This window comes from Phalacrocorax aristotelis, chromosome 12, assembly GCF_949628215.1.
Source record: "Phalacrocorax aristotelis chromosome 12, bGulAri2.1, whole genome shotgun sequence".
NCBI classification, from domain to species: Eukaryota; Metazoa; Chordata; class Aves; order Suliformes; family Phalacrocoracidae; genus Phalacrocorax; species Phalacrocorax aristotelis.
The window spans coordinates 8,131,517-8,157,833 of NC_134287.1; the positions used below are offsets into that span (position 1 = coordinate 8,131,517).

The 26,317-nt window shown below is 57.4% G+C and overlaps 1 protein-coding gene across 2 annotated transcripts; it reads right to left on the reverse strand.

Annotated features, from left to right (window-relative positions):
- Nucleotides 1-14,934: 14,934 nt before the first annotated feature.
- On the reverse strand, nucleotides 14,935-24,098 carry LOC142063700 (solute carrier family 2, facilitated glucose transporter member 9-like). 2 transcript variants are annotated; one of them, XM_075107716.1, is made up of 12 exons: nucleotides 23,875-24,098; nucleotides 22,742-22,840; nucleotides 22,117-22,277; nucleotides 21,912-21,973; nucleotides 21,490-21,635; nucleotides 21,277-21,409; nucleotides 20,729-20,916; nucleotides 20,490-20,600; nucleotides 19,165-19,266; nucleotides 18,716-18,791; nucleotides 17,103-17,230; nucleotides 14,935-16,869 (listed from the first exon to the last, which is right to left on the reverse strand). In XM_075107716.1, the coding sequence occupies exons 1-12, from the start codon at nucleotides 24,010-24,012 to the stop codon at nucleotides 16,630-16,632; spliced, it is 1,584 nt and encodes a 527-aa protein (XP_074963817.1). In that variant the 5' UTR covers nucleotides 24,013-24,098; the 3' UTR covers nucleotides 14,935-16,629. The 2 variants fall into 2 exon arrangements, with proteins under 2 accessions (XP_074963817.1, XP_074963816.1); XM_075107715.1 differs by having other exon boundaries at nucleotides 21,912-22,036.
- Nucleotides 24,099-26,317: the final 2,219 nt, after the last annotated feature.

The window sequence follows — 26,317 nt, forward strand, 5'->3', positions numbered from 1 at the left end:
ACCTGCCATGTGGAGGCTGCTGGGGGAGAAGTCCTGCCAGCCCCCTGCTCTGTGAGGGAAGGGCTCTGGTGTCTGTCCCCTCCCACCGCACAAATCCCTGCCCAGGACCTTTGGAGGGGGCGGAGAGGGCCCTCCTGTGGCCAAGGATGGACGGGGGTCATCTCCCCTGGGGGCAGCTGCAGAAGATGCAAAGGGGCAGGAGGTGAAGGAGCACGACCAGGCTCGCCAGAGCAGCTGGGGGTGACAGTTCTGGATGCTGAAGGCTCCTGCTTCTCCCTCATCCTGGTACAAGGGGAGAAACATGAGGAGCTGGACCATGCTGCCCACTGTGTCACCCTGCACTGAGCAGTTCCTCCTGCCCTGCATGGAGGGGACAAAGCGGCCCTACACAGTCTCCTCCTTGTGCCCCTAATCCTGCCCTCCATCCTCCCAGTCGCTTGCAGACCCCAAGCCAGAGGTTAATTCCAGCCCGGCATCCCCTGAGCCCATGTGCTCCTCTAAGACCCCTCTTTTGCCCTTGCAGCAGGGCAGGATGTGGCCACCCCCTTACCCCAGCACAGCTTCTGCCCCTTCTAAACACCAGGATGCCACCTTGTGAAGAAGGTACAAGGGATGGGGCTCCTGGGGTGCCTGGGAGGAGGTGGGTGCTGACCCCCCAGGATCGGTGCAGGCAGGGTGAGCAAAGACAGTTTTAGGCATCTCTAATGAGGTGTTGTCTGGTTCCCGCTTCCCAGGAAGGCGCTTTGCTATTCCCCCTCCCCAGCACACCCCCTTCCTGCCCTCCCTAGCTGTGAGTCTGATCATCCTGAAAATTAAAAATAAACTCAAACGCAGCAGCACTAAGAGACTGAATGGAAAGTTGGGGAGCCAGGACAGAGGCTCAGCTCCTGCTGCAGAGCCCCTCGGCCCCCCCCACCCTGCATCCCCAAGGTGGGTCCAGACTTGGGGCTCAGGCAATTACTGCCCCCACATCAAGCATCTCTCGCTGCCCGCAGGGTGAAAGGAAGAAGCCGCCTCAGCCAAGTTGCTGCAGCGCTGAGTATTAGGCAACTCTTCCCACCCTGCTCCCTACCCTGCAGGGAGGACACCCATCCTTAGCCACCCTGCTTGTCCACATGCAGGGTTGGGAGGGTGCTGAGGCCGGGGGGAAAGGGGTGCAGAGCAGGAGGTTTGGCTTCTAACACTGACACTTCGTATTCATGAGTAAATATTTGCTAATGGCAGCAGGGCTGTATGAATGTAAGGGAGCTGCTCCCCCCACCGGAGCAGGCAGGGAAATGAATATGAATTTATCATGATTAGGTGAACCCAGCAGGGAGAGCAGGAGAGAGAGGGCTAGGCAGGGAGGGGGCGGGCGAAGATGGATCTGTGCAATAAAATTAAATAAGGACACCAAATAGAGTCACTTCTCACACGCCTGCCCGCCCTCCCGCGTGTGGGGCCTCTCCCACCTCCCACGCTCCTCTGGCTTTGCTGATTTCTCTCTTTCCTCAAATTTATGACGCCAATTATGAAGATGAGGTTGGAAGTTCTCAGAAGTTCACTAAATGCAAAGTGCAGTCCCTGCTGTTCCTGTCAAATTAATTAACCAAGCGCTATTGATGACCAGGCGACGTTGGCGCGGCATGGAGTGTGAGGGAAGGGCTGCAGGGGTGCATCTGGGTGGGGTGTGTGTCCTAGAGGGGGGGGCAGAGCACCCTGTGGGGTGTCCCCAGGGCTGGGGGTGCAGAGTGAGAGCTCTGCCTGGGCAGCAGGTGGGCAGCAGGAGCAAGGGACACAGCAGGGTATGAACGAGGTTCTGGCATCAGTGCTCTCTGTATTGCAGTCTCTGTTTCCAGCACGGGTGGTCCCTGGCTGGAGGAAGATCCACCTGGGTGATGGCAGGGCTGCCTTGATGGGACTGTGACATGGATGTGTGGCAGGATGCTGTGCCATGTCCCCTGGTGGAGGCCACAGCAGGGGCTGGCGGGCAGAGTGAGCCTGTGCCTGGAGGAGCAAAGCCTGGGGCTGGTGCCCTCTTGGAGACTCCAGGATCTTCCCCCCAGTGAGATGGGGGGATGCTGACCCCCATCCCATGGGGGGTGGCGGGTGGTTGTCTGCACAGGAGCCTCACTTTTGGTAGACAAGTGACCTTCCCCATGGCTTAGCAGTAGTGGTGCATCCAGGACAGGCTCACCACCACCTTCCCCTGTTCCCTGCGTCCCAGCAGCCCTCCCTGCCTTAGTTTCTGTACCTGTGCTTTTGGGTAACAACCTGCCTGTGACTTGCAGGTAAAATGCCACAAGCTGGTGCAGTCCCTTGGCCATCCCTAACCTTTGTGTAATATAGCCTGGCTCTGTGCAGGACTCAGGGAGAGGGTGGGTGGCTTTGCAGTGGGGGCAGCAACCACATGCCTAAAGCACACCAGGTCTTATGGGGCAGCTCCTGTGTCTGGAGTAGCCGTGTTGTGTTTTGTTCATTCCCCCCTCCCTGGGAATGGTTTTGGGGAGGCGGTGGGGGTGTGTGTGTCCAACACAACCCCCATGTCTACACTGTCCCATGGTGCTGAGATGCCTCCCTCACGTTCACTGCAAGTGCAAGTGGCAGGGATGCTGCTGCAAAGCTGCTGCAGCAGGGGGGATGCAAGTCCCCAGACTGCTCAGGTTCATCTCAGACATTGGGCAAATGGCCTTTCCTTTGCCTGTCTCTGGGGGACAGGGAAATTCACTCAAAGCACTTTATACATTGCCTGGATAAGTCTCTCAACACTGGCTGTGCTACTGTGAGCGCTTGAGGTTGTAAAAGGGTCCAATACTGAGGCCCTGGATCAAACCCAGGATGTCTTCTCTTGCTACCGTGTCACTCTGTGCCTCAGTTTCCTTCCTGCTTGCATTTCTTGAGTCTGTTTGCTCTTTGGGCACAGCCTGATTTTCACTGGATGCAAACAGCATCGTAGTTCCTGAGGAGCCTTGGTAGCATTTAGTGGCTGTGAGACATGGCCAAATAAAGGCTCAGTCCTTTTCCCCAAACCAGCCTTGTTTCACACTGAATATATGTGCCATAAGGCTCCCTGCTTGTACCACCCTGCCACAGGGACCTCCACCCTGTAGTGCCATGGGGTCCTTGACTTAAACCCTTTTGCAAATGCTGTCCAAGTCCAAGAAAACCAGCTTGTCTGAGGGGCCGAAAGATGCAGGTTGTGTCCTCGACCAGGGATTTCCAAGGGGGGGAAGGACAGAGAGGTCCCAGGGGAGGCCAGCTCTGAGCATCCCTGCATGCACCCAGCTCCTGGCATGGCATGGCTGTACATGCCATGAGGATGCAGCAACCCTGTGCATGGCTCCATCTGTGTGCCTCCGCTTTTCCCACTCCTGCTTCTCTTTGCTGGCTTTACTCCGTCCCCAGTGATCAATGAGCTCTAGTCGGGCTGGAAAACAGCACAAAGAGAAGCATTTACAAACTTGCTGTCTCTCCAACATGGCCATAACTCGCTCCCTGTTGCCGTGGGGAATGGGAGGCAGGCACTCCTGCTCCAGCGGCAGCAGCAGCGCCAACATTTCCCCTCTTGTGGTAAATATGTTACTTGGGGATAATTTACCTGCTTATGTCAAGTTTTAAAAAGAAATAGACTGGCTGCTCTGCAACACCTGACACTCGCAGCGTGTGTGTGTGTGTGGACACCTCTGTCTACCCAGAGAAGCTGAAAGGGTGCAGTTTACAAACGCTTGGACTTCAAAGCTTCAGTCCCTGTGTGGAGTCTCGGGTGTCCAGTTCTGAGGTTGAGCTCTCACCACATTCTGTCCCTCCTTGGGGTCTCCGGGGTCTGCAGCCACCCACCCAGGCTCCCCAGCCACACCGGGGGCTGCTCGGGGCTGGGTGCCCCATGTCCCCCGCAGCGTGCTGGGAGCATCCCTTGCCGACACGCCTTCTCCGGGGCAGCAGACCGAGGTGGTGGGGATGCAGGCGCAGCCACCCTGACGCCCGAGGGTGAAGACCTTACTGGGGTCCCTGGGCGGCTGCGAAGCTGCTCCCTGCCGGTCCAGCCCCGACGCGGTGGGCTCGGGCAGCCGCCATCCTCGCAGGCAGCAGAGGGAGCTGGAGGACTGGGTATGGGCAGCAATGGGCGGGCTGCAGGCAGCCGGGGCCTCTGCTCGGGACCCCTCGAGCGGGCAGCTCAGCCGGCCCCGTGTTGGGGCATACCCCCCTCCACCCAGCCGGGCAGCCGGGGGTGCCCCCAAGCCTGCAGACCATCCCCTCAGCCCCGTGGTGGCACCCCTCTGACCCCGCTCCAGGCACTTCACCCCGATGGGCGCCCAACTCTGCTGTGAACACCTCTGTGCTGCTCCTCCAGGCCCCCTCAAGGCTTTTAGGGGCTCAGCCTCCCTGCTTCATTTTGTGGGGCCATGCAATTTCCCTCTGGCTGGATCCCTTGTCCACCCCGTAACCGGCCGGGGCGGGTGGCACAGCGCTTCCCGTCAGCCTGTGGACCTGCTGGGGGGGTCAGCATGGACCCCGGGGAGCCTGGCTGGATGTGATGTGGCATAAGGCCTCCATCCCTAGGCAGCATCCCAGGGCAGAGGTGGGTCCTTCAGCACGTGGCGGATGCCCATCACTGCTGTCCCCCAGCCTCCTTGCCTACAGGGAGCTGATTTATGTCTGGGCCAGCCTGCACTGACCTCCTACTTTGGCTCAGGCATTATAACTAATGGCAGGTCAGCAGAGCTACAGTGAAAGTGAAGTGGCTGGTAGGGGACTGGGGAGGCGGGATGCAGGGAAGGGGGTGGCCAGTTGCAATGGCACAGCTATCCAGAGCCAGGGGCAGCAAGGCTGGAGCAGATATAGCTGCCAGCCTGTCCCACTCTACCCTGTCCCTGTGTCCCCTCCTGAGGGCTCTCCCTGACCATGCTCGCCTCCTGTTTTACCCGCAGCTGGGGGTCCTGGGTCAGCAGCATCAAGCCTGGAGAGTGGCTCCTTGCTGAGGGGAAACTGAGGCACTCATGGACTGATGGCTTCATGAGCGTTAACAGCAGAGACAAGGAGGGGACCAGGATTCTGAGCCCAGCCCCTGCCCTGCCCAGCCCAGCCTTGCTGGGACGAGGGACCAGGAGGACCTGGCACAAGTACAGCAGAGTGCGATGCCACAGTCGGTGGCCTGAAGAATCCCCCTTAGTCTGTTGCCCCTGCCTCCATGTTCCATGAGCTCTAGGGTGCAGAAATCTCCTGTGGGGGTTGCACTCCTTCTGCCCACTCTCTTGGGACACATGTCCTTCCAGGTCCTAGCCCCCACACAAACCCCCCAGTGCACATGGGCCCTGTGTCACTCAGCCCCATTAAAACACGCTCTCCAGGTGTTTTGGCAATAAGTTCTGTTTCCTTTCCTGGCTGGACTGAATAACCAACCCAGCAACATGGCCAGACAATGGAACCTGAGCTTTGGGGACACCTATTTCAGCTGCCACCTCAATCCTTGCCTGCAGCAACTGCTGAGGTGGGGCCTCAGCACAGCTGTAAACCTTGATATTTGTGTACCCACCAAGCAGCTGCTCCCTGTCCTGGGAGGATGCCAGCCTCACCTGCCAATCTAGGTGGCCTGAGTGGGTTGGGAGGAGCCCTTGGGGACGCTATAAAAAACACCTGCCATGCTCCTGGCTGCACACTGAGAGCTCCCCACTCTTGAGTTATAGAGGAGAACTTTTAAAAAAAATGACAAGGGCACAAGAAGAAGCAAGGTCTCTGACTCCTGAAGCCCTGTGGGATTGTTTGCACAACACAGTGATTCCCTCGCTGTCCTGTGCTTGGGCAGGACCTGTGTGTCCCCCAGAGGTGGCGCTGATGTCGTTGGTGCTCCCCAGGGTGGGGTTCCCCCACTCTGACAGGAGCCCAGCTTTGCCCAGGCAGTGGAGGAGAAACTGGGAACAAACCCAACCATGGCCCTGTGGCTTGGAGGGCTCCCACCCCTTGGCTGCACTGCAGGAGCCCCCTGCTTGCCCAGTCTGCTGATTCTCCTGATTTGGCTTTATTTGGCCAGGAGGAGCTCTATCTACAGTGTATTTTCTATGAAGCACGTGGTGGTTTGGCTCAGAACACCGACAGGAGGGCACATATGATCCCAGGGGCAGTGCAGGGCCCTGAGGCTGAGAGATAGTCCCAGGGGTGAAACCTGCATTCCCACAAGATGTCTGCACAAACCTCTTGCCTAACATTGCCTCCAAGACAGAGCCAGGGTCATGTTTTTGACAAATGTTTGTACTGCTGTTGAGTGAAGGCAAACGCCACTGGGCTTGCCCAGATTTCAGGTTGCTGTGGTGTATCTGATGCATCCTTGCTGACACCCTGCCTTTCCTCTCTGCTGGGAGAGGATGAGGAGGTGGCAAAACATATCCAAGTAAGACTTTAGGGCTTTCGCCCAGAGAGCAGTATCTGCCTGCTTGCCTGTGGTGGGAAGGGGTCATTTTCAGTGTGCTATATTGCCAAGGGCTGGGGTGTACTGGCTGCCGTCCCCTCAGCCAGACACGCAGGGCTCTGTGAGCCTTTCCTGGCACTCCCTGACCATCCTGCAAATGCAAAATGTCAGCTGTGGTCCCATGAGGCTTCCTGTTGCTGCCTGTAAACTGAGGGGTCCACTGGTGTCCAGATTGACACTTGTTATGCTTTCCAACTGATAACACACATTTCTGCTCCCAATTTCTCATCCAAGGAGCATTAGCTTTGTAAGACTGCAGTGAAAGCTCACATCCTTGCCAGCAACCCCTCCCCAAGATATTTATCGCATCCTTCACACAATCGCCATTGCAGGTTGTTGCAACGTTATGGGAATGATTGTTTGGGGTTTTTTTTCTTCAGGGTCCTTCTTAGGGCTAAGCTGGATTCAGGCAACAGCAGCTTGTGGCTTGTACCAGCCTTGAGCGTTGGCCACTGACAGATCTGGGTGCAGCATCCAAAGCTCAGCCCAGCTGGGGAAGCGCAGCCTGTGGTCTGAACGCGCTGCGGAAGCACAAGCTCGGTGCATTCCCAGCCAGCTCTCAGCAAAGGTGATTTGTTTGAACACATTTCCACAGCCTCTGCACTTCTTTTTCCTGCTGGCTTCAGGAGATCTGGTTAAATCTATGCTGCTAGACAGCATCAGAGGCTGAGAGCTTAATTCAGAAGAAGCTGTTGGAGGACATTGCTCAGCTCTCACTCTAAACAAATGTAAAATTAGATGCTGAAGTTGGTGAGTTACAGATAGGTGAGTCCAGCTCCAGATTAGCAGCTTTTACTAAAGAGCTGGGATACTCCCACTGAAAACAGTTGCCATGTGGGATCAGTGTTGCTCCAGCAATATTTCAAGTTTGTCAAACCCCCTTTGAAGCTCTGAGCAGGTGGAAGGGGCAGGGGGAGCTGTAAATCACACAGAATCATGCAGAATTGTTTAGGTTGGAAAAGACCCTTAAGATCTTTGAGTCCAACTATAAAACTAACATTGCCAGTCCACCACCAAACCATGTCCATAAGCACCACATCCAAATGTCTTTTAAATACCTCCAGGGAGGGACCCTCAACCACCTCTCTGGGCAGCCTGTTCCAATCTTGACAACCCTTTCAGTGAAGTAATATTTCCTAATAGCCAGTCTAAACCTCCTCTGGTGCAGCTTGAGGCCATTTTCTCTCATTCTATTGCTTGTTACTTGGGAGAAGAGACTGAGCCCACCTTGCTACAACGTCCTTTCTGGTAGCTGCAGAGAGCAGTAAGGTCTCCCCTCAGCCTCCTCTTCTCCAGACTAAACCACCCCAGCTCCCTCAGGAGCTCCTCATCAGACCTGCTCTCCAGACCCTTCCTCAGCTCTGTTGCCCTTCTCTGGACACGCTCCAGCACCTCAATGTCCTTCTTGTAGTGAGGGGCCCAAAACTAAACACAGTGGTTGAGGTGTGGCCTCACCAGTGCTGAGTACAGGGCTGTAAATAAGGAGGAGCTTTAAAGAACTCCCTGAAAGGACGAATAAATCCCCCAGGACATGACAGGGATCACTTACAAATGCCTCCAGAAGCGATCCAGCTCTACACTGAAAAGAAAAAGAACTTTCAAAAGCACAGTCAGAGCAGCACAATGCGGTGCCCGGGCAGTGAGCAGCCTTCATCTGAGCCTCCTTCTCCATTGCCCAAGGACAATGACATCCCCTGGCAGGTCCCTGTGCCACCCACTCCCCTCGCCTGCTCTGTCCTGCCCAGCGTTGTGGGGATGCACGCAGCAAAGCAAAAGAGATGGAGACTTGGAGCCTACAGACTGCCTGGCACAAGATAAAAACACACTCTGGACCCAACCATAACCCCCAGCAGGAGATGGCTGCTCCGTGTTGCCCTGTGGGGTACAAGTCACTGCTTCCCATGAGCATCCCAGGGAACCCTCATGCATTGTTCAACCCCCTGATGGCCACCCCTCTCTGTCCCCACAGGACCTGGTGACCCATGTCGACATCCCTGCTCTGCAGTGACTGAGCCTTCTCCTGGGGTGACGCTGTCCCAGCCCCTCTCCGCCACGCAGGGCTCCCCCCCGCCTTGCACGCTGCAGCAGATGGTGGAGGTGACATTTGTCTGTGAGTGACGTGCTTGACGGTGGCTGTGTCCCCCCCCTCCTCCATTCACCCTGGATGGAGGAGCCTTGAGCCCACCCAGCAGAGGTGGGACGGGCAGGCACAGGTTGGCGGGGTACCCCCAGCCCCCACCTCTACCACAACCCCCCCCTCACCTGTACTTCTCATCTCTCTGCACCCCCACCAGATCCCATCTCCCAAGGGGCTGAGACACCGGGTTGGCTGGGGGGCACCGTCCCGGAGGGCGAGCACCCGTCACTGCAGGGTGTTTGAGGCGGGGGCTGGGAGGGGATCGGGCACTGGGGACTCCTGTTCGTTCTTCGTTTTCTGCCTTAATTAGAACCCGGAGAGACCAGGCGAAATCGCATTAGCGCGGGGCCCCGGTGCGCTGAGCCATCCATCTTTTTTTATTACAGCGTAATGGGGCTGCTCGCGAGGCGCCGTGCGATTTGTCACAGGCCTCGTTCCCTGATAACGGGCATTTGTCATCACTTTCTTCCCGTGTTAATGTCATCATCGGCGAGCTGACAGGCAGACCCGTTGAGGGAGCACTGGCGACAGACCACATCCGTCAACCTAATATTTCCATGGCTGTGGGGATCAGCCGGGCTGCGAACACACATTAAAGTGCTTATGAGGGGAGAAAAAAAAAAGTAAAAAAGCCGTTGTCATTAATTAAAATGTTAGTGCGAGTGTGTGCGCGGGTGGCGCTGGGTGGGGATGGGGAGGCTGAGGCGCGGGGGGACGCGGGGCGGCGCGGTGTGATGCAGTGGCCTTTTAACAGAGCGCGCATCAGCTCCTGAAACCCATTTAAAAGATATTTGGGACTGGGGAATCATCGGCGAGCGTGGTGGAAAGGTCATTGTTAATAAGGGACAGCGCACGGGAGCACGTAGGGAGGGCAGAGGCACGGCCAGTGGAGTATGACGGAGATGGTCATCCTTCCGCATCTTGCACCCGGGGGTGGTTTGTCCTATGGGGCGTATTTGAGCCACTCGTGTCATGAAGTGAGTGGCCTCAGCCCTGCATGGCAGCAGGAGGGGGAGTAGAGGGGAAGGTGACCCCGCAGTGGGCTTGCCACTGGCTGGGCTCAAGGCAGAGGGGGGCTGAGCACCCCACAGACAAAGTTTTGGGACAGGGCTCTGCAGCTGCAAGCTGGGCGTGTGGGCATCCCAGGAGGGTGCCAACCCACTGCGAGAGGTGGGAGAAAGCTGGAGGGCCAAACTTGTGACCCACCTGCCCCATAAGCAGCCAGCAAAGAGACCTGCCCCAGGCCCTGGGGCCAGCTCAGCGGCAAGGAGGCTCAGTCCCTCACCCCATAATATTTGGCTGTTGCCACGGAAACAGGTGGTGGTGATGGGAAGGATTGTGGGCAGTAGGGTTTTTTTTTTGGTTGGTTATTTTTGTTTGTTTGTTTTTATAATTAGCTTTTGGGGTGTTTAGGAGGGTTTTGGGGTGCCTGTCTCTCAGCCACCTCTGCCCACTGCCATCCCAGCTCCCGCGCTGTCCTGGTGCAGCCCTGATTTGTATGGCAAAATATGACTCCAGGGGCTCTGACGCAGCCTGGGGTGGGGTCCAGAAATGAGGTCCAAAATGCTTCTTGCTCTGCCCAAATCCAATCCGCAGGTCCCCTGGGAGAAGTCCCCCCAACATGCGGCTGGACATGGGGCCAGAGGACCCAGTACTGGCAGTGAGCAGGGAGCTGTGGGCAGCACTCAAACCCTGCATAGTGCAGAAGGAGGGCACAGAGCCTTTATCCCCTCGTCTGCCCATCAGAGGATGGGCAGGGGCAGGCTGTGAAGGGGGCTGCATGTATCTCCTGCCAGCTCCACCAGGAAGGCTCCCAGTGCGTTCTTTCATTGCTTTTCTTTTTTTTCTTCTTCTTTTCCATCCTTGCTTGTTCCAGACACAGGCTCTGTGCTGGGGAGAGTCAGGTTTTGGTGGGGAGAGGGGTGCGTATAGCTTTTTTAGAGACCTGGGCCCATTATGTGTGTGCCCATGGACGCACAAACTCATATATACACACAGAATCATTTCTATTAGTGCACCCAAAAGTTGGCTCCCTAGCCAGTGCCTGGGACTGTCACCCAGGCTGGGAGTTTCTGGAATGGGGAGAGGTGGGAGGGGGGTAATCACGTCCAGGTGCTGATGGGGAAACTGAGGCACAGAGCAAGAATCTGAGGTCCTCATCCACACTGTGGTTATGGGTCATCTCATCACCGACAGCATCCCACAAGTCTGCAGATGTCAGGGATAAGGTGTCTGGGAAGTTTTCTCAGGGCTGCTGGGCAGTGGCCAGGCTCCCAGCCCCGTGACATCCCCGGCCGGGTCCCCAGCCCCGCCCAGCAGCAAACCCTGCCACCAAACCCTCCCTCCACCCCAGCTCCTTGCCATAAATCACTGCCCTCCATTGGCTGAGGACCTTTTAAAAAGGATTTATTAGAGGGGATTTAAGCACAGGCAGCGATACGGTTTCATAAATCGAAAGGCAATAGCGCTCATCATTACTGGTTTGTTCAGGGGGTGGCATCCCCGCTCCCCCTGTTCCCGCGGTTGTGCTAACAGCCCCCTCCCCAGCACCACTGCCTCCGCTGCTCCCCTTCGCCTGCCAGTCTGTGGAGACTGTGAGCGTGGAAAATCCCCAGACAGGGAGTGTAAATGCTTGTTCTTTGTAAATGAAGAACATAATTAACATTAAATTAAGGTAATACAAATGAAGACAACACAGAGGCTGACAGGATGAGTGTTTGGGGAGGCAGTAGAGAGAAGTGATTCATATTTTTAATTTACTGTACAAATAGACTAGCAGGGCTGGGGGGAAAAGGGCCATCCAAGTGGAGTGGGGATTTTTTTTTCCCCCACTGTTGTTTTGCTGTGCTTTAAGCACACAATGACTATTAAAGTCAACTGCCCATATAATAGGACATCTCCTACATGACTGCTCTCTGAGAGGCAGCTTGCTGTAGCAATAAATTCTGGGAGTGCCATCTGCTGGTGCATACCCTCCACTGGGCACCCGCGCCTCGGCCACCCCAACACTGGGCACCCGCACCCAGACCAGCCCCAGCACCCTGCACCTGCTGCCAAGATTTGCTCCCACAGACTGCCGGACATGGACTTGCCGGCAATAATACAGAATTATTATTTTTTTCAACAGGGTAACAATCACTTCCCCCCCCCCCCCAATAAATTGTTAATCTTTTTTTTTTTTTTAAAGAGGATGCGGGAGTCTGTTTGATGCCACAGAAATATTTTAGGCTTTTAAAAGAAACAAATCACTGCTCTCCACTCCTCCAAAATGCTGAGTTTCAGCTGAGTGACCATTACCCAGAGCACAGTAAAAAACCACTCATTTTATGTTTTTTCCTGCAAAAAGGCACTTGACCAGAGTCTGTGTGAACTGCAGGCTCGGCTGGAGCTGGCTCTGCACTTTTAGGAGATGGGAGCTGCGGGCTCAGCCCCAGGGAGACCCTGCTGCAGGACAGCTTTCAGCCAGGAGTAAGCCAGGTTTCCTGCAGCCTGAGGGTGTGCATGGGGCTGTGGCATCTGGAAGGAGCACACCGCCACCACTGTGCCCTTGTCCTGGTGGACCTCTGCCACCACCATGCAAAGAAGAAACAGGAGAAGGCACCAAGAGGACCCATTTCTTGCTGAAATCACCCTTCCTAGGCAGAAGATGCCCTGGGACTGTGCCAAGAGCCTCCCATTCTATGACAAAACTGGAGAGGGTGTTTCACCATCTGGGGCGTTTCCTAATTTCAGGGATGCAGCCTTTGCCCTCCAGGTCACTTCTCTCCTGGCAGTTATTACCGTGAGTGTCTGTGGGTCCAGGGCTGACTGGGCCAGTGGTGGAGAGGGGCTGGTCCCAGCTCCTTGCTCCATCATTTGCCATGTCCTACTCCTTTGCTGCCTTTTTCTCTCCTTTTCTAGGTCTGCCTCCCAAACCCTGGGGGCAGCTCCTGCCCATCACCTGAAGCTTTGCCAACCCCAGAGTGCAGCCAGGGCCTCTTTAACCCCTGCCTGGGGGCACTGGGGAGGGCAGAGGTGTGGTGCAGGACAAACCTATCCAAAGGGAAGAGGGTCCCCCTCTTTTGCCCCCTCCATTCTTTTACTGAAGGCATGTTTGCACACAAGGCTGTGACTGGGGAGGGGCGTGGACTTTCTTGGTGTGAGCACTGGGAGATGACGGGGATCCCATCCTGCAGTCTCAGACCCTCTGTGAGCACTGATGTTGACCTTTGGCAGAGGCTTGGCTGCCCGTCAGCCTGGGCTGCTCCCCATGACGTGCCGTGCCAGATGTACCATGTCCTCACCACTGTGCAGCCCCACAGCCAGGTCCCCTGCTCCTGAGGAGAAACTGGAGAAGGCTGATGACAGAGCCCCACGCCACACTGGCTCCTCTGCCAGCTTTGCACTGCTTTAAACAGCCCCAAGCTGCTGGGGCCTGCGGTGGGGGGGTGTGTGTAAATCACCCCCCCCAACCACCTCAAATGTGTCCTGGGCCCAGGCTGCAGACAAAGGGGCTGTCTGCAAACTGACATCACCCCGGGCAGTGCCCCCCTTGTCCAACATCCTCGCCCTGTGCCTGCTTTGCTCGAAGTGCAGCCAAGGAAACTGTACATGAACCTGGCTGGACCAAAGGTGCCAACAGTGCCAGCCAGGCCCAGGAGGGTTGTGCTGGGGGCTCAGCCCTCCATCACAGCATTACAAGTTGCTTTGTGGTCCCCAGGGCCAGGGCACGAGGCTGCGGTGCAGCTTTGGGTACCATCAAGCACCAAAGTGCCTTGCAGAGCTTCTCAACTCCAAAGCCTCTCCTCCATTGGCAAGACAAGAGGCAGGGACCAATCCTACACCCATCTCTGCAGGGCGGAGGGGTGCTGCTCCAGCTCCCCTTTCTCCACGTGGAAATAGGCAGTAGCAGGGTTTTCGCCCTGGTCTGAGCACGCAGGAACTGCACACTGCTCAAAATTCATCCCTGACGGAGCCTCTGCAGTCAGGTGAGATTTTGGGGGAGCGAAGGCACCCCTGTTGAGGTGATAGTGTCAGTTTGCTGTTAGGGCATCTGGTGAAACCAGTGAAGGAAGGTTTCAGCCACAGAGGCTTAGTGGGTCCCCATCATTAGCAGGATCCATCCCCTAGGAGCCCATCCTTACAGGAGCCACAGGGACTCCAACCTGTGATCCCGGAATTCTGTGATTCCGTGACTGTGAGCACTGGCAGGGTGTGAATGCTCCTCTGCTTGTCTGGCCATGGCCTGGGGACACTTGCTGCCTCACCGGCCACTGGTGCTGGCACAGGGACAAACATGTGTGTCCAGCAAGCTTTCATCAGCTCCCACTCAGGCTGTGACCATCCACCCTGAGTCAGGCACCCTCCAGGAGAGCTTCTCTGCAGGATCTGAGATGATGGGCCATTGTTATTTCCTTGAGGAACCCATTTCAAAGTATCTGGAGAGTTCAAACCAGGGCTTTCTTTCCCATTCCAGTTTGGCTGGGATGAGCTCCAGCCCTCCACGTGTATACCTCAATGCTTAAACTCACCCACCCTTTATCTTTGGGTACATCAAGAAAGCACTTACGTGTTTGGAGAAAGTCACCTTCATCTTTGTTTCTGCAAATATTAAGAGGATCAGGAGCATTTCCAGGCACCAAAGTAATTTCTTGGACTCTTCTTTGGACTTTCTCCAATCTAAAGATTTCTCCAATCTAAAGGGTCTGTTTGGACACTGCTAGAGGATACAGCCTTACCCTCATCAAGCAGAATCAGTGCTTTTGGGGGCCTGAATCCAGAGACCTGCTTTGGACATGGGGAAGATGCTTGGAGCCCACCCAGCCATACCCTTCCCAAGAAGTAGAGTGGCTGGAAATGCCTCCCTGGGCAGGGCAAGCAAAGGGAAAGCCTAAATTTTGCTTTTGCAAGAGTACCAGACCCATGGTGGGGACCCAGCTTGGACTGACAGCCCTGGAGATGCTGCCTCAATAGCCTAAAGAAAAAGCTGATGAGAAGCTAGTGTCCCATGAGCATAGAGTTTCTTCACTCTCACCCTTCCAGGTCCTGATGGAAGGAAGAGGGATGTGTCCCTTGGCACGGTAACTCCACGAGGGTCCGTGAGAGCAAATACACCCAAAAGGCACCACAGGATTTTGCCAGTGACCTCCATTCCTTGGAAAGAGGAGACTCCTGACTCTGGTGGTATCTGAAGCTCTGGCAGAAATGGGTCCCATCCCCATGTTTCCCAGGTCTGCCCCATCTCACCAGCCAGCACAGAGCAGTCCTGGGCTATAAGGCAACACTCTGGCTCCTTGGCCATGCCAGGACCCTGGGATGGGGGGGCTGCTCCCAGGGGGGCCATTGTCTCCCACATCCAAGCTGCCCCACACGCTGGGTGGGAGAGATAAATAAATACCAGAATAAATAAATACAAGTGGCAAAGAGGCCTGAAATGATGCTGTCGTTTGCTGGGAATGAGAGACACAAGTGTAATTTAGGTTTTGATATTATGAAAGTCTCGCTGCTCTAAAACAGCAGGGCACTCAGTGCCTCATTAATAAAGGATAAACTTGGAGTCTATTTACAATGCACTTTTTGGGGTTATTTACACTCCATTATACATATGTAATGCTGCACATATTTACCGCTCTGTTCTGCTGCCGAGAGCAGCCGAGTCGGGAGGGAGATGGAATAGGAAGTGGCTGATGCTGTGGAGCCATGACCCCTGCTTTGACTAACGTCCCTTAAACAGCTCGAGGTGCAGAAGAGCCCCAAGGTGGCTGCTGAGGATGGAGGGACTCGGACCAGGCGCTGGGGAACCCAGTATGGCCCAGTCCCTGTCCCCATGGGCCCAGCACCTACCCCTGGAGGCACCCCAAGGCTTTGCCAAGTGATGCAGAAAGGGTGAGCTCTTCTCAAGGGCTGGAGCCCTGCACACCATCAAGTGACCATGAGCACCAAATGTGCAAGCTGTGGGCCCATCAGAGCAGGGAATGGGAAAAAAGAGGGCTAAATTATCTGCAACAAATTAAATCACGTCTGTGTTGGGACCAGAGGGTTTTGGCCATGCAGCCCTCCTCACTGTCCAGCTCTTACCTCTAACCAGAACAAAACATTGCAGTTTCCCTGCACATGGCAGCTCCTCAAGGGACCGCTGGCCTGGGAGTCCCTGACCTCATGGTGCTTGTGGGAGCTTCTGTGAGGGTCCTGGGCCTTGCAAGTGCTGCACCCATGGCAGTCCCAGGAAACAGGGTAGGCCCCACCACAGGATCCAGGGCAGAGACATGAGAAAGGTCATGCCTGGAGAGCAGCCCAGAGTCACAGCAATTCACGGCATGCAGCAAGGGGGTGCACTCAGGATCCCTTTGTCCTCAGTGGAGTTTGGGAGGGTGCAGGGGTCCCATGGGAGCATTCTCTGCAGGGCCAGCATGCAGGGCTGGTCAGCAAGGAGCTGCCAGCATGGAGGCTGGCTGGTCACCCCCAGCTCTGAGCTGCTCCATGGCCTTTCTGCAACTCAGCCTGTGTTCGCATGACCAATGTGGGGTGAGATGCAAGAGCCTGGAAGCCACCCTGCCCAGCCATCCTAGGAAATGTGGGGTGACTCTGAGCTTCCCAGCCAGGCACAGCAGGGAAGGGGACAAGTCCCCATCCCATCCTGCTGCTCTCCAGCACTGGGGAAACACCTACCCATGCCAGCATGCTCCAGCTCACTGCCATCTCAGGTTGCATTTGCCAGATGCTAGGTCTGGAGGCAACACTTTTTATTAACACCCTGTGCAGGCAGCTCTTGGCAAGTCCATGTGCCCAGGAGTGATGTGAACCCCCTGGCCCCAGGACGTGCCCCTGCCTATGGAAGGGCATCTCTTCCAGCATGGAGGTAATGTGCAGTGGTGGGTGCAGCCCTGGCACATCACCAGAGCTCATCCTGTCCTCAGGCTGCACTGTGGTGAGATGTCCTGGGAGATGCAGAGCTGATCGAGTCCAGGCAAACTGGCCTTCACTTCCTTCCCCAACTTGAGCCTCCTCTGCCACCTCCATCCCCCACAGCCCACCCGGGGTGGGGGTCCCACAGTGGGAGGCGAGGAGCAGGTCAGGGCAGGCTGGAGCCCAAGTGCTCCAGGGAGCTGCTCTCCAAGGCCCCGTAGCTGTTGAGCTTCATCATTGCAATGGGATGGGCTGGGACGGAAAGGAAAGAGCGGCGGGTGGCAAAGATGTGGCTGATCTCCATGAAGGTTTTGTTCTTGGTTTCAGGGATGACGAGGTAGACATACAGGGCCACCAGCAGGCAGATGGCACAGAAAACCAGGTAGCAAAAGGCACCAGCTGACATCTGGGGCAATGAGAGAGCAGGGACGGGGCAGAGAGCCAGGCACCCCCAAGCTGGGCACTGCATGAGGCAGCATCCCCTCCTGTCACCCCTACCTGGGCTGGCTCCAGCCAGCACTCAGCTGAGCCAGGAGCACAGGCATCCTTTGGGTTAAGCCTGGCTTGGCACCCCACCCTGCAGAAGCAGCAGGGCTCTGTCCATCCCCTCCTCCTCCCATGACCCCTCCAGACCAGTACCTGCAAGAAGGGGAAGACGAAGCCGACAGTGAAGTTGCAGAGCCAGTTGAGGGACCCCCCTATGATGTAGGCGGCTGGGCGGTGTGACTGCGTGAAGAGTTCAGCTGTCATCAGGAAGGGGATGCCTGCTGTGGAGGGAGGGGACAGGCTGAGGGTACAGGGGACAGACTGCCTCAGGTACCCCTGGGGTCAACAGGTCCTGCCCATCTCAGGCCTGTGGCGCCCAGCAAGACCCACGGGTCAAAGTGGTGGTGTTGGGAGGGGTGGAGGAGTTGGGGCGCATGGGGGTGGGTGGACCAGTGTCCTGCCCATTGTGTCCCTTTGGGATCTGTCTCGGTGGGTGGGTGACGTCCCCCCGACATAGCACAGTTGCACTTTGCTGGGTGCTGAAGCCAATTTCACAAGTTACTTGACTGAAAAGTTTCAGAGTCAATATCAAGGTGGAACATGTCATCTGGATCCTCATTTTACAATAATTTGCCTAAATGCTGATATAGTCAATTTCACATAGACTACAAGCATAGAGAAACATAATCCTGGCACCCTCCATAATGCAATTCCCAACTTCCCCGATCAAAATGGTTGAGAAAATTTCCTTCTATCCATTAGCTCGGACGCTGTGGCTGATTTAGGCAGGAAAGAAGCAACCACATTTCCGCTCATCAGAATTTCCCACAGGACACAGAAATGCCATTTTCCAACTGGCTTCTCCCAGGTACAGTGAACTAAATCCCAGAATGACTGAGGATGATTGCTCAAGCCAACCTGATTACTAAGAAATGGACACAGGTTGTGGCTACATCTCCTGGAATTACTCAGCCCCTCCTGCTATGTGTCACTGAGCTGGCAGCCCTGGCTCCCAGGACTGTCCCATTGCTGGAGGGCAGGATCCAAGGCCGCATGGGGATCTGGCAGGGGACTGTATTTGACATGGTGACGTGCTCAGGGTCCCACTGCCCAGGACAGGCCTGACTGGGACCGCTTTATAAAAGATGCTCCAAGGGAAAATATAAACCAAAAAAAAGTACTAACAAGTGAGGGAGGAGTGGAGCCCCTGACGGACTCTTACTCACAGCTCACCCAGAATAGAGATATATATTTTTTTGTTTTAAAACTCCTATTCATCATTGTTTGTGAACAATGAGCCATTAAAATCCTAATTAAAGATGTAATTACAGTGAATAAAGTCTAGGCTGAGGATGAATTATAGATCTGTTAAAAGCTCTGCTAATACATCAACTGGGTAAACCAGTCCAGGTTTCATTCCTCGTTATTTGAGCCCACTCTTGTGCCCGCGCTTGGTTGAGGGTAGGATGCTGCTTGCCAGCTGCACTGTCATGGGACTGTGTGGCACCTCCAGAGAGGTCTGGAGAAGGATACCAGGGCTTTGTCCCCACTTGGCCCAGGAGCAGGGACAAGGTGGAGCATGCCCTGAGGATGTGTGGGACTGGTGGGGCTGGTGGTGGGGTCTCGCTTGCAGGGTGCAGCATGATAAACCAGGACCTGGCTGCAGGGAAGGGGCCAGAGCACCGTCCTGCCACCTGCCTGCAAACTCCATTGCTCCCCACTCTCCCCCCAGGTCCCCATTCCTGCCCCACCAGCCCCAGACCCACCTGGTCCCATGCAGAAGCCAGCGATGATGCCAACCACGCAGGCGACACTGACATAGCACATCCAGGGCAGGGTGGTCTGCAAGGGGACACAGGGCTGGGGAATGCTGCCGGGACAGTGGACTCTGCATACATCTCCATCTCCCCTGACATTTCACAGCTGCCTCCTTGGGGACAACTGCTTCTGTTGAAAAGCCACCAGAAGCAGCAGGACTTTTCTCCCACGTATTTGTTTTTTTTGTTGTTGTTGATCTTTGCTCTGAATTTTCATTCTCTTGAACTTTGAAGGGAAAATATTGCTTGGAAAGAGCTGTCTCACCCCTCATTTCCATGAATACTCCCTCCACTGGGGTGATACCCACCCCTTCATCACCCAGCCCTCATTAATGCATGCAGGGCTCCAGCCCTCGCTGTGTCAGTGGCCCAGAGTTGCGGTGGTGGCCAGACCCTACCTGCAGCAGCAGGGAGACGGTGATGCCAGCCAAGCAGATGCCCATGGTGCAGAAGCCCATGATGATGAGGGGCCGCCGGCCCAGCTTCTCGATGGTTAAGCACTGCCAAGGGAGAGCAAAGACTGACAGGGTGGTGGGGAGCTCCCCACCAGGACGGGGTCACCCCTGAACCCCATATCTAGCTGCAGGTGGAAGGATGCTACCGGTGGCGTCTGGGGGTTGGGGGCAGCCCCAGCTTGGAGCTCCATGGTTTAGGCTGGGGCACAGGCAGAGTTAGGACTCTGGGGTCCTGGGGTGAGCATGCACCAGGCAGCAGCAGGGTCCCACAGAGACCTGTTAGGGTGCAGGGTCAGGTCTGGCTGGGGCAGCCCCATGGCTGCATTTGCACCAGTACCAAGTGGAAGTGCTGGGCTGGGCATGGAGTGTTTGCGGGGCAGCGGGCAGAGGAGGCAGGGTGCGGGCAGGTGGTGTGGCGGCGGCTGGAGCAGGCAGGGTATTGACAGCAGAACAAATGCCTGTAATTTTATAACCAATCTCGTCACGTCCGTCGGGGGCCGTTTGCGGGGCTGCTCCCGAGCAATCCGGCTGCAAACCAGGCAGCTGCCGGGGGCTGTGGTGGCCCCACGGCCAGGGCAGGGGAGAAGGGAAGAAGGGGGCACCCTTTGGAGGGGTGGGGGGGGTGACTGTGGTCCCCACTCTACTGTGGCTTGAGGTATGGGGAGAGGGGAGCAGCCCCCCACTCAGTCCCAGTTTTCTGGGAGCAACCATCCCCATCCATCTCTCTAATTGTCAGGGAGCGGATTTAGTGCCGGGTGGCTCAGGCTGGCCCCGGGTGACACTCGCAGATGGGACGAGGGCCATAAATCTGCCTTGCCCAGTGCTAACTCTCCAGCTAAATGAGGCCTGACTGGCTGGGCTGGGGCTGCTAGCCTGGGGGCCAGGCCAGCACTTGGCTGGAGGGGCAGATGGGGACATGTGGCTCTGCAAACAGAGCGACAATGAAATTGGGAGCCAGAAGGAACCACTTAGACCCCTCCATCACCTCCAACCTGCTCCTTGCCTGGCATCTACCCCCAACCTCCCTGCTACCCACTTACCCCAAAATTCTCCCACTCGACCTAGATGTGACCCCAGAAATTGAGCCACTCTCATCCAACCTCCCCACCCCATTTCCCTGCCAAACCCTCTGTCCCCCAGCAAAGAGGCTGTGCTGTGGCATGGACAGCATTTGGGGTCCCTCCAGCCCCTCTGTTTGATGGTGCTGGGAGCTGGCAACAAGGCTCTGGCACTGAGGGGCTGCATCTGTCTGTCCATCCATCACTCACCCCTATTATCCCAGCAACAACTTCAATGGCGCCAGTGCCCACGGTGGTGTAGGGGATCTGGGATACAGGGATCCCGGACTTCTCGAAGATGGTGTTGGTGTAAAACCAGATCTGCCAAGGAGGGGACTTAGCGTGAGCCACGGGGATGGAGCCATGGGGCACCAGATGAAATGAGTTGCCAGGTCTCAGCTCAGCTTCCACAGAGCCAGGTCTCAGGGTGAGGACCCCACAGGGCTTACGGCATCAATCCCCGAAAGCTGCATGCTGGCGTTCATCACCACTACCGAGAGGGTTTGCCAGCGGATGGAGCGGTCCCGCAGCAGCTGCCAGACAGATACCATCTCCATGGAGGAAAGCGACTGCTGCTCCTCCTTCATCTCCTTGATCATGTCTTGCACATCTGGTGTCCCCAGGAACCGGCGCAGCGCTGTGGGGAGAGTGGGGATCACAGGCACGCATCTCCCCATCGCAGAGTGGATGCTCATAGGTATTGCACAAGGCAGGGGCTTGGCTCTGCCCTGGCTCAGCCTCCCCAGGGGACCTCCCTGACCCACTGGGGCTGAGCATCCATAGGAACCAAGGAGATGCCTGACACAATGGTGATGGGGACCCTGGAAATGCAATAGTGCAACTGGGTAGGAAAGAAGGGCTGAACAATAAGGACTATGGTGGGCTGTCAGGTCTGGGTGTGGAAGGATGCGGTGAGGATGCACCTTGGTCTTGGGAGATGTTGGACCAGCACCCAGCACCTCCCAGAGCCAGTCCCCACCCCAAGACACCCCCTTACCCTCAGTGGCCCCGCAGACATCGTTTCTCTCTATCAGGAGGTACCGTGGGCTCTCAGGGAAGCAGTGTAGCAGCAGGAGTTGAAGGGAGGCGGGAACAACCACCACCGAGAAGAAAAGAGGCCAGAACCTGTCCTGAGAGGAGTCAAAATGGGATGTATCACAGGGAGGGCAGAGCAGGGTCCAGTGCACATGGGCTTGGACATTGTGCTTACCTTGCCCAGCAGCTCCGGGAGGCCCAGGACCTGCGCGAAGAAAACGCCCAGACAGATGAAGATGCTGGGCACGAGGCCTAGGAAACCCCTCAGGTTCTTGGGGGCAATTTCTCCCAGGTAGAGGGGCACCACACTGAGACAGATACCTGGGGGGGGGACACAGGAGTGACCAGGATGGGAGAGGCAGCCAGGAGAAGGGTGCCCAGACGACCCTTGGTGCACCTCCTCCCATGCCCAGCACCATCTGCAGCGGGGACCCCAAGGCCAGGGAGGTGGCCCCATCTGTCCCATGGAGACCTCCACTGCAGAGCCTGTGGCTATGGGGAATATTAAGACTTCTCCAGTCCCCTGGGAATGGGCTGTAGGGGACCGAGCCATGAGGAAGGGGCTGTGCACAGCCCCACAGCCCAGGCAGCACCTACCTGAGTGGAGCCCTGTGATGGAGCGGCCAATGATCACCATCTCGGGGGACCCCAGCTCCTGGCTGAAGCCCAAGAAGCCGCCGGCCAGAAGGACGAGGAGAGTGCTGCGGCTCAGCGTGCCATTCCTAACAGGGCACAAGGAGCAGGGCAGCCCCTCCAGCCCTATCCCATCTCTCAATCACCCAGTCCCATGCCACCCCCTTACCTGCCGTACCGCTCCACCAGCAGCCCCACCAGCAAGGAGCCCACCAGCCCACCCAGGGCAAAGATGGAGACAGTCAGGGAGTAGAGGAGGGTCAGGGGGCCGGAGGCTAGCCCATGCCCGTACCGTCGGGACCACGTTGTGTTGTAGAAAGCCTTTATGTACTGCAGAGCAGAGAAACACACAGTCACCAAATGTGTTGGGAGAGAAGGGAAGACGGGTCCCATAGGGACAATGCCATGGGTTTAACAGCAGTGCAGATGCAGGGCAGGATGTGACTGGGGATGACTGGGATGTGCTGGTCTAGTTGCTGAGCCAGGCTCAGCACCAGAGGGGTTTTAGGACAAGTTAGAGATGCCACAAGCAGAGCTGGAGCTGGAACAAGGAGGTTGTGGGCAGCTTTCCCTAACCCCTGCCTTCCAGGGGGGACCAGTTTGGGGGAGTACATGAGCACAGGCTCCCATATCCCTCCCTCGCCATCCCTCTCCTCAGACTGCTCTCCATGGGTGACTGCCCAAGGGAAGCACCAACATTTTGCTGTGGTGCTGCTGGGTAGCGATCCCACCACCCTCCCAGGGAGGGACGCAGAGCCCTCCCCCTGCTCCCACAGGGGCTGCTCGTCCCTTACCACTGCTGGTGAGTTCACCACGGCCAGGTTGTAGCCATAGAGCATGGAGGAGCCAAAGGACACCAGGAAGGTCACCAACAGCAGGGGGAAGGTGAGGTGCTGGGAGAGAGGAGAGATGAGCACAGCCCTGCCTGGCAGAACCCAGGGCCAAGGTCACACATGGTATGAGCTGCGCTGGGTCACTGACCCTTTTCTAGTAGGGGTGTCCCTGGCCCAGAGCAAAGACCCCAACGTGAGAGAGAGCCCTGTGCTGAGCACCACTTCATGCCACTGCCCAGCACCTCGCCCAGCTGGGTTTCCCCATGGCTGGTCTCATGGAGCTGGCAGCGGCCCAGCTCAGGCTGCTTGTCCCGGCTGCCTGTCCCAGGCACCCCTGCTCCGGGGCTGGGAAGGGGCAGTGGGCAGAAAGGGGCAGGGAGAACAGGGAGAGACACCGGTCCCCTCCCATAGACGGGGGCACCCGAAAGGCACTGCTGCGAGCTGCCCCCCGCTGGCAGCACTGGGAGGCCCGGTGCCACTGAAAGGTGCAGTTCCCCGCAGCAGGTCCCAGCCCTCCCCAAATACCACATGCACCCAGGCCCCAAACCCTCGCCCCCACCAGCACCTTTGTCACCTGCTCCGGCTGCGGGGGGGAACCTCTCTGCGGGGAGCCGATGGTTGGGGAGGGACACCCTGAAGCCCCGACCAGAACGGGGGGCTTGAGACCAGCTCACCCTGAGATCGGGGCACCCAGCAGGACCCAAGACGCATTCAGGGCAGCCCCCCAGCCACAGAAGCACCCCTGGGTGCTGCACCCGACTGTCTCCCCTGCAGCAATAAGCGTCCCACGGCCCCACAGCGACAGGGCTGTGGCGAGGTGCAGGTGCGCCTGCTCCCCCGGGCGCAGCCCTGCGTCCCAGCACCCAGAACCCGGCCCTCCCCCAGCTCCCCCAGCACAGTAGCCGGATCCGTAGCACCCAGTAGCTCCCGGCTCACGCACAGCAAATCCCTGCTAATCCCATCAGGAATGCCGAGCCGGGAAAGGGTGGGGGGTGTCAGGCCAGGGGCTGGGGAGGGGGGATGCGGGGAGCGGACACCGTGGAGCAGACGGGGAGCGGGGATGGGGCAGCCCCCCAAGCCTGCAGGGAGCTCACCCCAGTGATGTCCCCGCCAGGCTGCGGGGTCCCTTTCCCGACCGTCTGGGCGAGGCTGCAGCCGGAGCGGGGGCAGAGAGGAGGAGGAGTAGGGGAGGAAGGCAGCCCCGGTCTGGCGGCCTGACTCGTCTCTCCCATTTTTAGATGGAAGAAGGAGGGAGAGAGGGAAGGGAAGGGAAGGGAAGGAAAGGAAAGGGAAGGGAAGGGAAGGGAAGGCAGGGCAGGCAGCCTGGGTGCCCCCGGGGCTCATTGGAGGCGTCCGAGCGGCCGGAGGAGGAGTCGGGGGGGCCGCGCCCCCTCCCCGGGGCCAAGGGCAAAGGCAGACGGGCACCTCCGGGCCGCCCGGCCCATTGAGGGGCCATGGCCCGGCCAGGGGACAGCGGGACCACCCATGTGATGCTCTGCCACCGTTGAGCCCCAGCATGTCCCCTCCAAACGGGAGCGGCTGAGGGGACCGTAAGCAGGGCAGCATCCCTGCATCACCCCCGAGGCTGGGGGCGAAGGCGCAGCCCCACATCACCCACCACCCCTGTCACCCCCCAGCCCCTCTCCCACCCTGTCAGATGTGTGGGGCAGTCGTGCTCCATCCTCTGCGATTCGGGTGGGAGGGCTGGTACGCACACGGCCACGGCTCAGGGCAGCCGCCTTCCCTGGACACGGAGGGGCACAGCCCCCAGCCCCAGAGAGGAGAGACTTGACTCACGGCAGCTCAGAGGAATCCAATTTTGCTGCGGCCAGGAGCTGCCTCCCCTGCTGCTAATGAAGTGCCTTTAATTAGCAGCCTAATAGCAAGCTCTTAATTTGCCGAACAGCCAGTTGAAAGGATGGGGACCCCACTAAGCCATGGCTGGCAACAAGAGCTCCAAGGACTTAAAGGCACAGGTCCTGGCTGGCTAGCCCCACCTCAGGAGGGGTCCCATGGGGACCAGGACAGAGGAGCAGGGCTGGGAGAGCCCTGCAGGCACCTACACTGCTGGGCCTGCCATGCCCAACCCCAGCCTGGCTGTCTTGGGTGAGGGAGAGCCGAGGCGCCTCATCCTCCCACACAGGATGCTCCAGCTCCTGCCTCCTCCCTCTACATGAGCCTCTGGCGCTCCCTGAAAGTACCATGCCCTCTCCCCCAGCCACAAGCCCTTCCCAGCCTGCCAGCATTCAGCTTTTCCCAGGGCAGGCACCTGCTCAAGAGCTCCCATGTCTTGCTTAGACTCAGTTTCACCATGTTGTGATTGGGGCATCGCCTTCACCTTAGTGCAGGTGTGCTGGGCATCTGCAGAGACCTTGGTGACAGGGCCACAGTGGGGGAGACCTGCAGGGAGTCATGGTCCTTTGGGGGATGGTCTCATTTCATTCCCAGAGCAGCAGGAAGAAGATCCATTTATCCGACATGCCCATGAGTGAGATGACCTGGCAGGAGGAGGACATGCAGCCTGCAGGTACCAGCCACGCTCAAAACACTTGCAGTGCTGTGGGGCAGCCCTAAACACCCCCCAAGACTTATGCCAAGCCCTGTGCTAAGACAGGGCAAAGCAGCAAACCCGGGACAGGATGATAACCCAGGCCATGCTGTGTCCCACAGCCATGCTCTTACTCTGGTCATGCAGGTACATGGCTCACCTCTGGGACCAGCACCTGGAGGTCTAAATGTGCCCAGTCCAGTGGTGTCTGCCACAGGGAGAGGAGGAAACAGCAGCAGCCATCTCTCCCACATCCTGAGCCATCCCAGCAAGTACCCACCTAAAAACCCTCCCAGAACTTCCCAGCCCCTATGCACTGAAGCCCTTACTGGTCCCCAAACCCTGTGCTTAGCCCCACAGCCACAACCCCCTCCCTCCACACAGCCTGATGCCGGGGATGGAACAGGGACATCCTCAGGACACTGGTCCAAGCCAGGGGGGTGGCTGCTTCCTTGATTTAGGGGGTAAATCTGGGTTACTGCCACTGGTTCCCAGCAGCGGCTGGGATGCCGGGAGTAGAGGTTTAGCAGATGTACAGGTGAGAAACACGTGCTGGGGGAGGAAGGGAAAGGAGGAGGGACAGGAAAGCCTGGGGTACCAATTAAGGGTCACCAGGGAGCTGGGTTAATTGGAGACACTCCTGTGACCTGACCTGGTGACGGTGGCACACAGTAAGACAGAAACAAGTGCCATCGAGAAATACCCGCTTCTCTGTGCTGCAAGGGAGCTTGTCCCTGCAATTTACAGGCATCCCCATAACCCACCCACCCCCACCCCCCGCCTCTGTGCAAGGACTCCCTGGCTAAAACACCCCCCTTGGCTGGGAAAGCGGCTGTGAGCAAACCACCCTCACCCCCTCCTACTGTCACTCCTGGGAGTTCCTGTCCCACTTTTGCCTCGCTGCTGCCCCCGTCCCCAGATGCAGCACTAGGGCTGTCCCAGTCTCAGTGCTCCATACTGTGGGATACTCGAGCACCTCCTCTCCTCAA

Excerpts from the sequence above, each read along its gene's own strand:
- LOC142063700 (XM_075107715.1), bottom strand. The coding sequence starts at position 24,012 with ATGGGAGAGACGAGTCAGGCCGCCAGACCGGGGCTGCCTTCCTCCCCT. Across the intron at positions 20,917-21,276 it reads TGTCTGCGGGGCCACTGAGG|CGCTGCGCCGGTTCCTGGGG; the intron begins GTAAGGGGGTGT and ends CTCTCCCCACAG. Across the intron at positions 17,231-18,715 it reads TGGCTTCTGCATGGGACCAG|CAGGCATCCCCTTCCTGATG; the intron begins GTGGGTCTGGGG and ends CTCCCTCCACAG.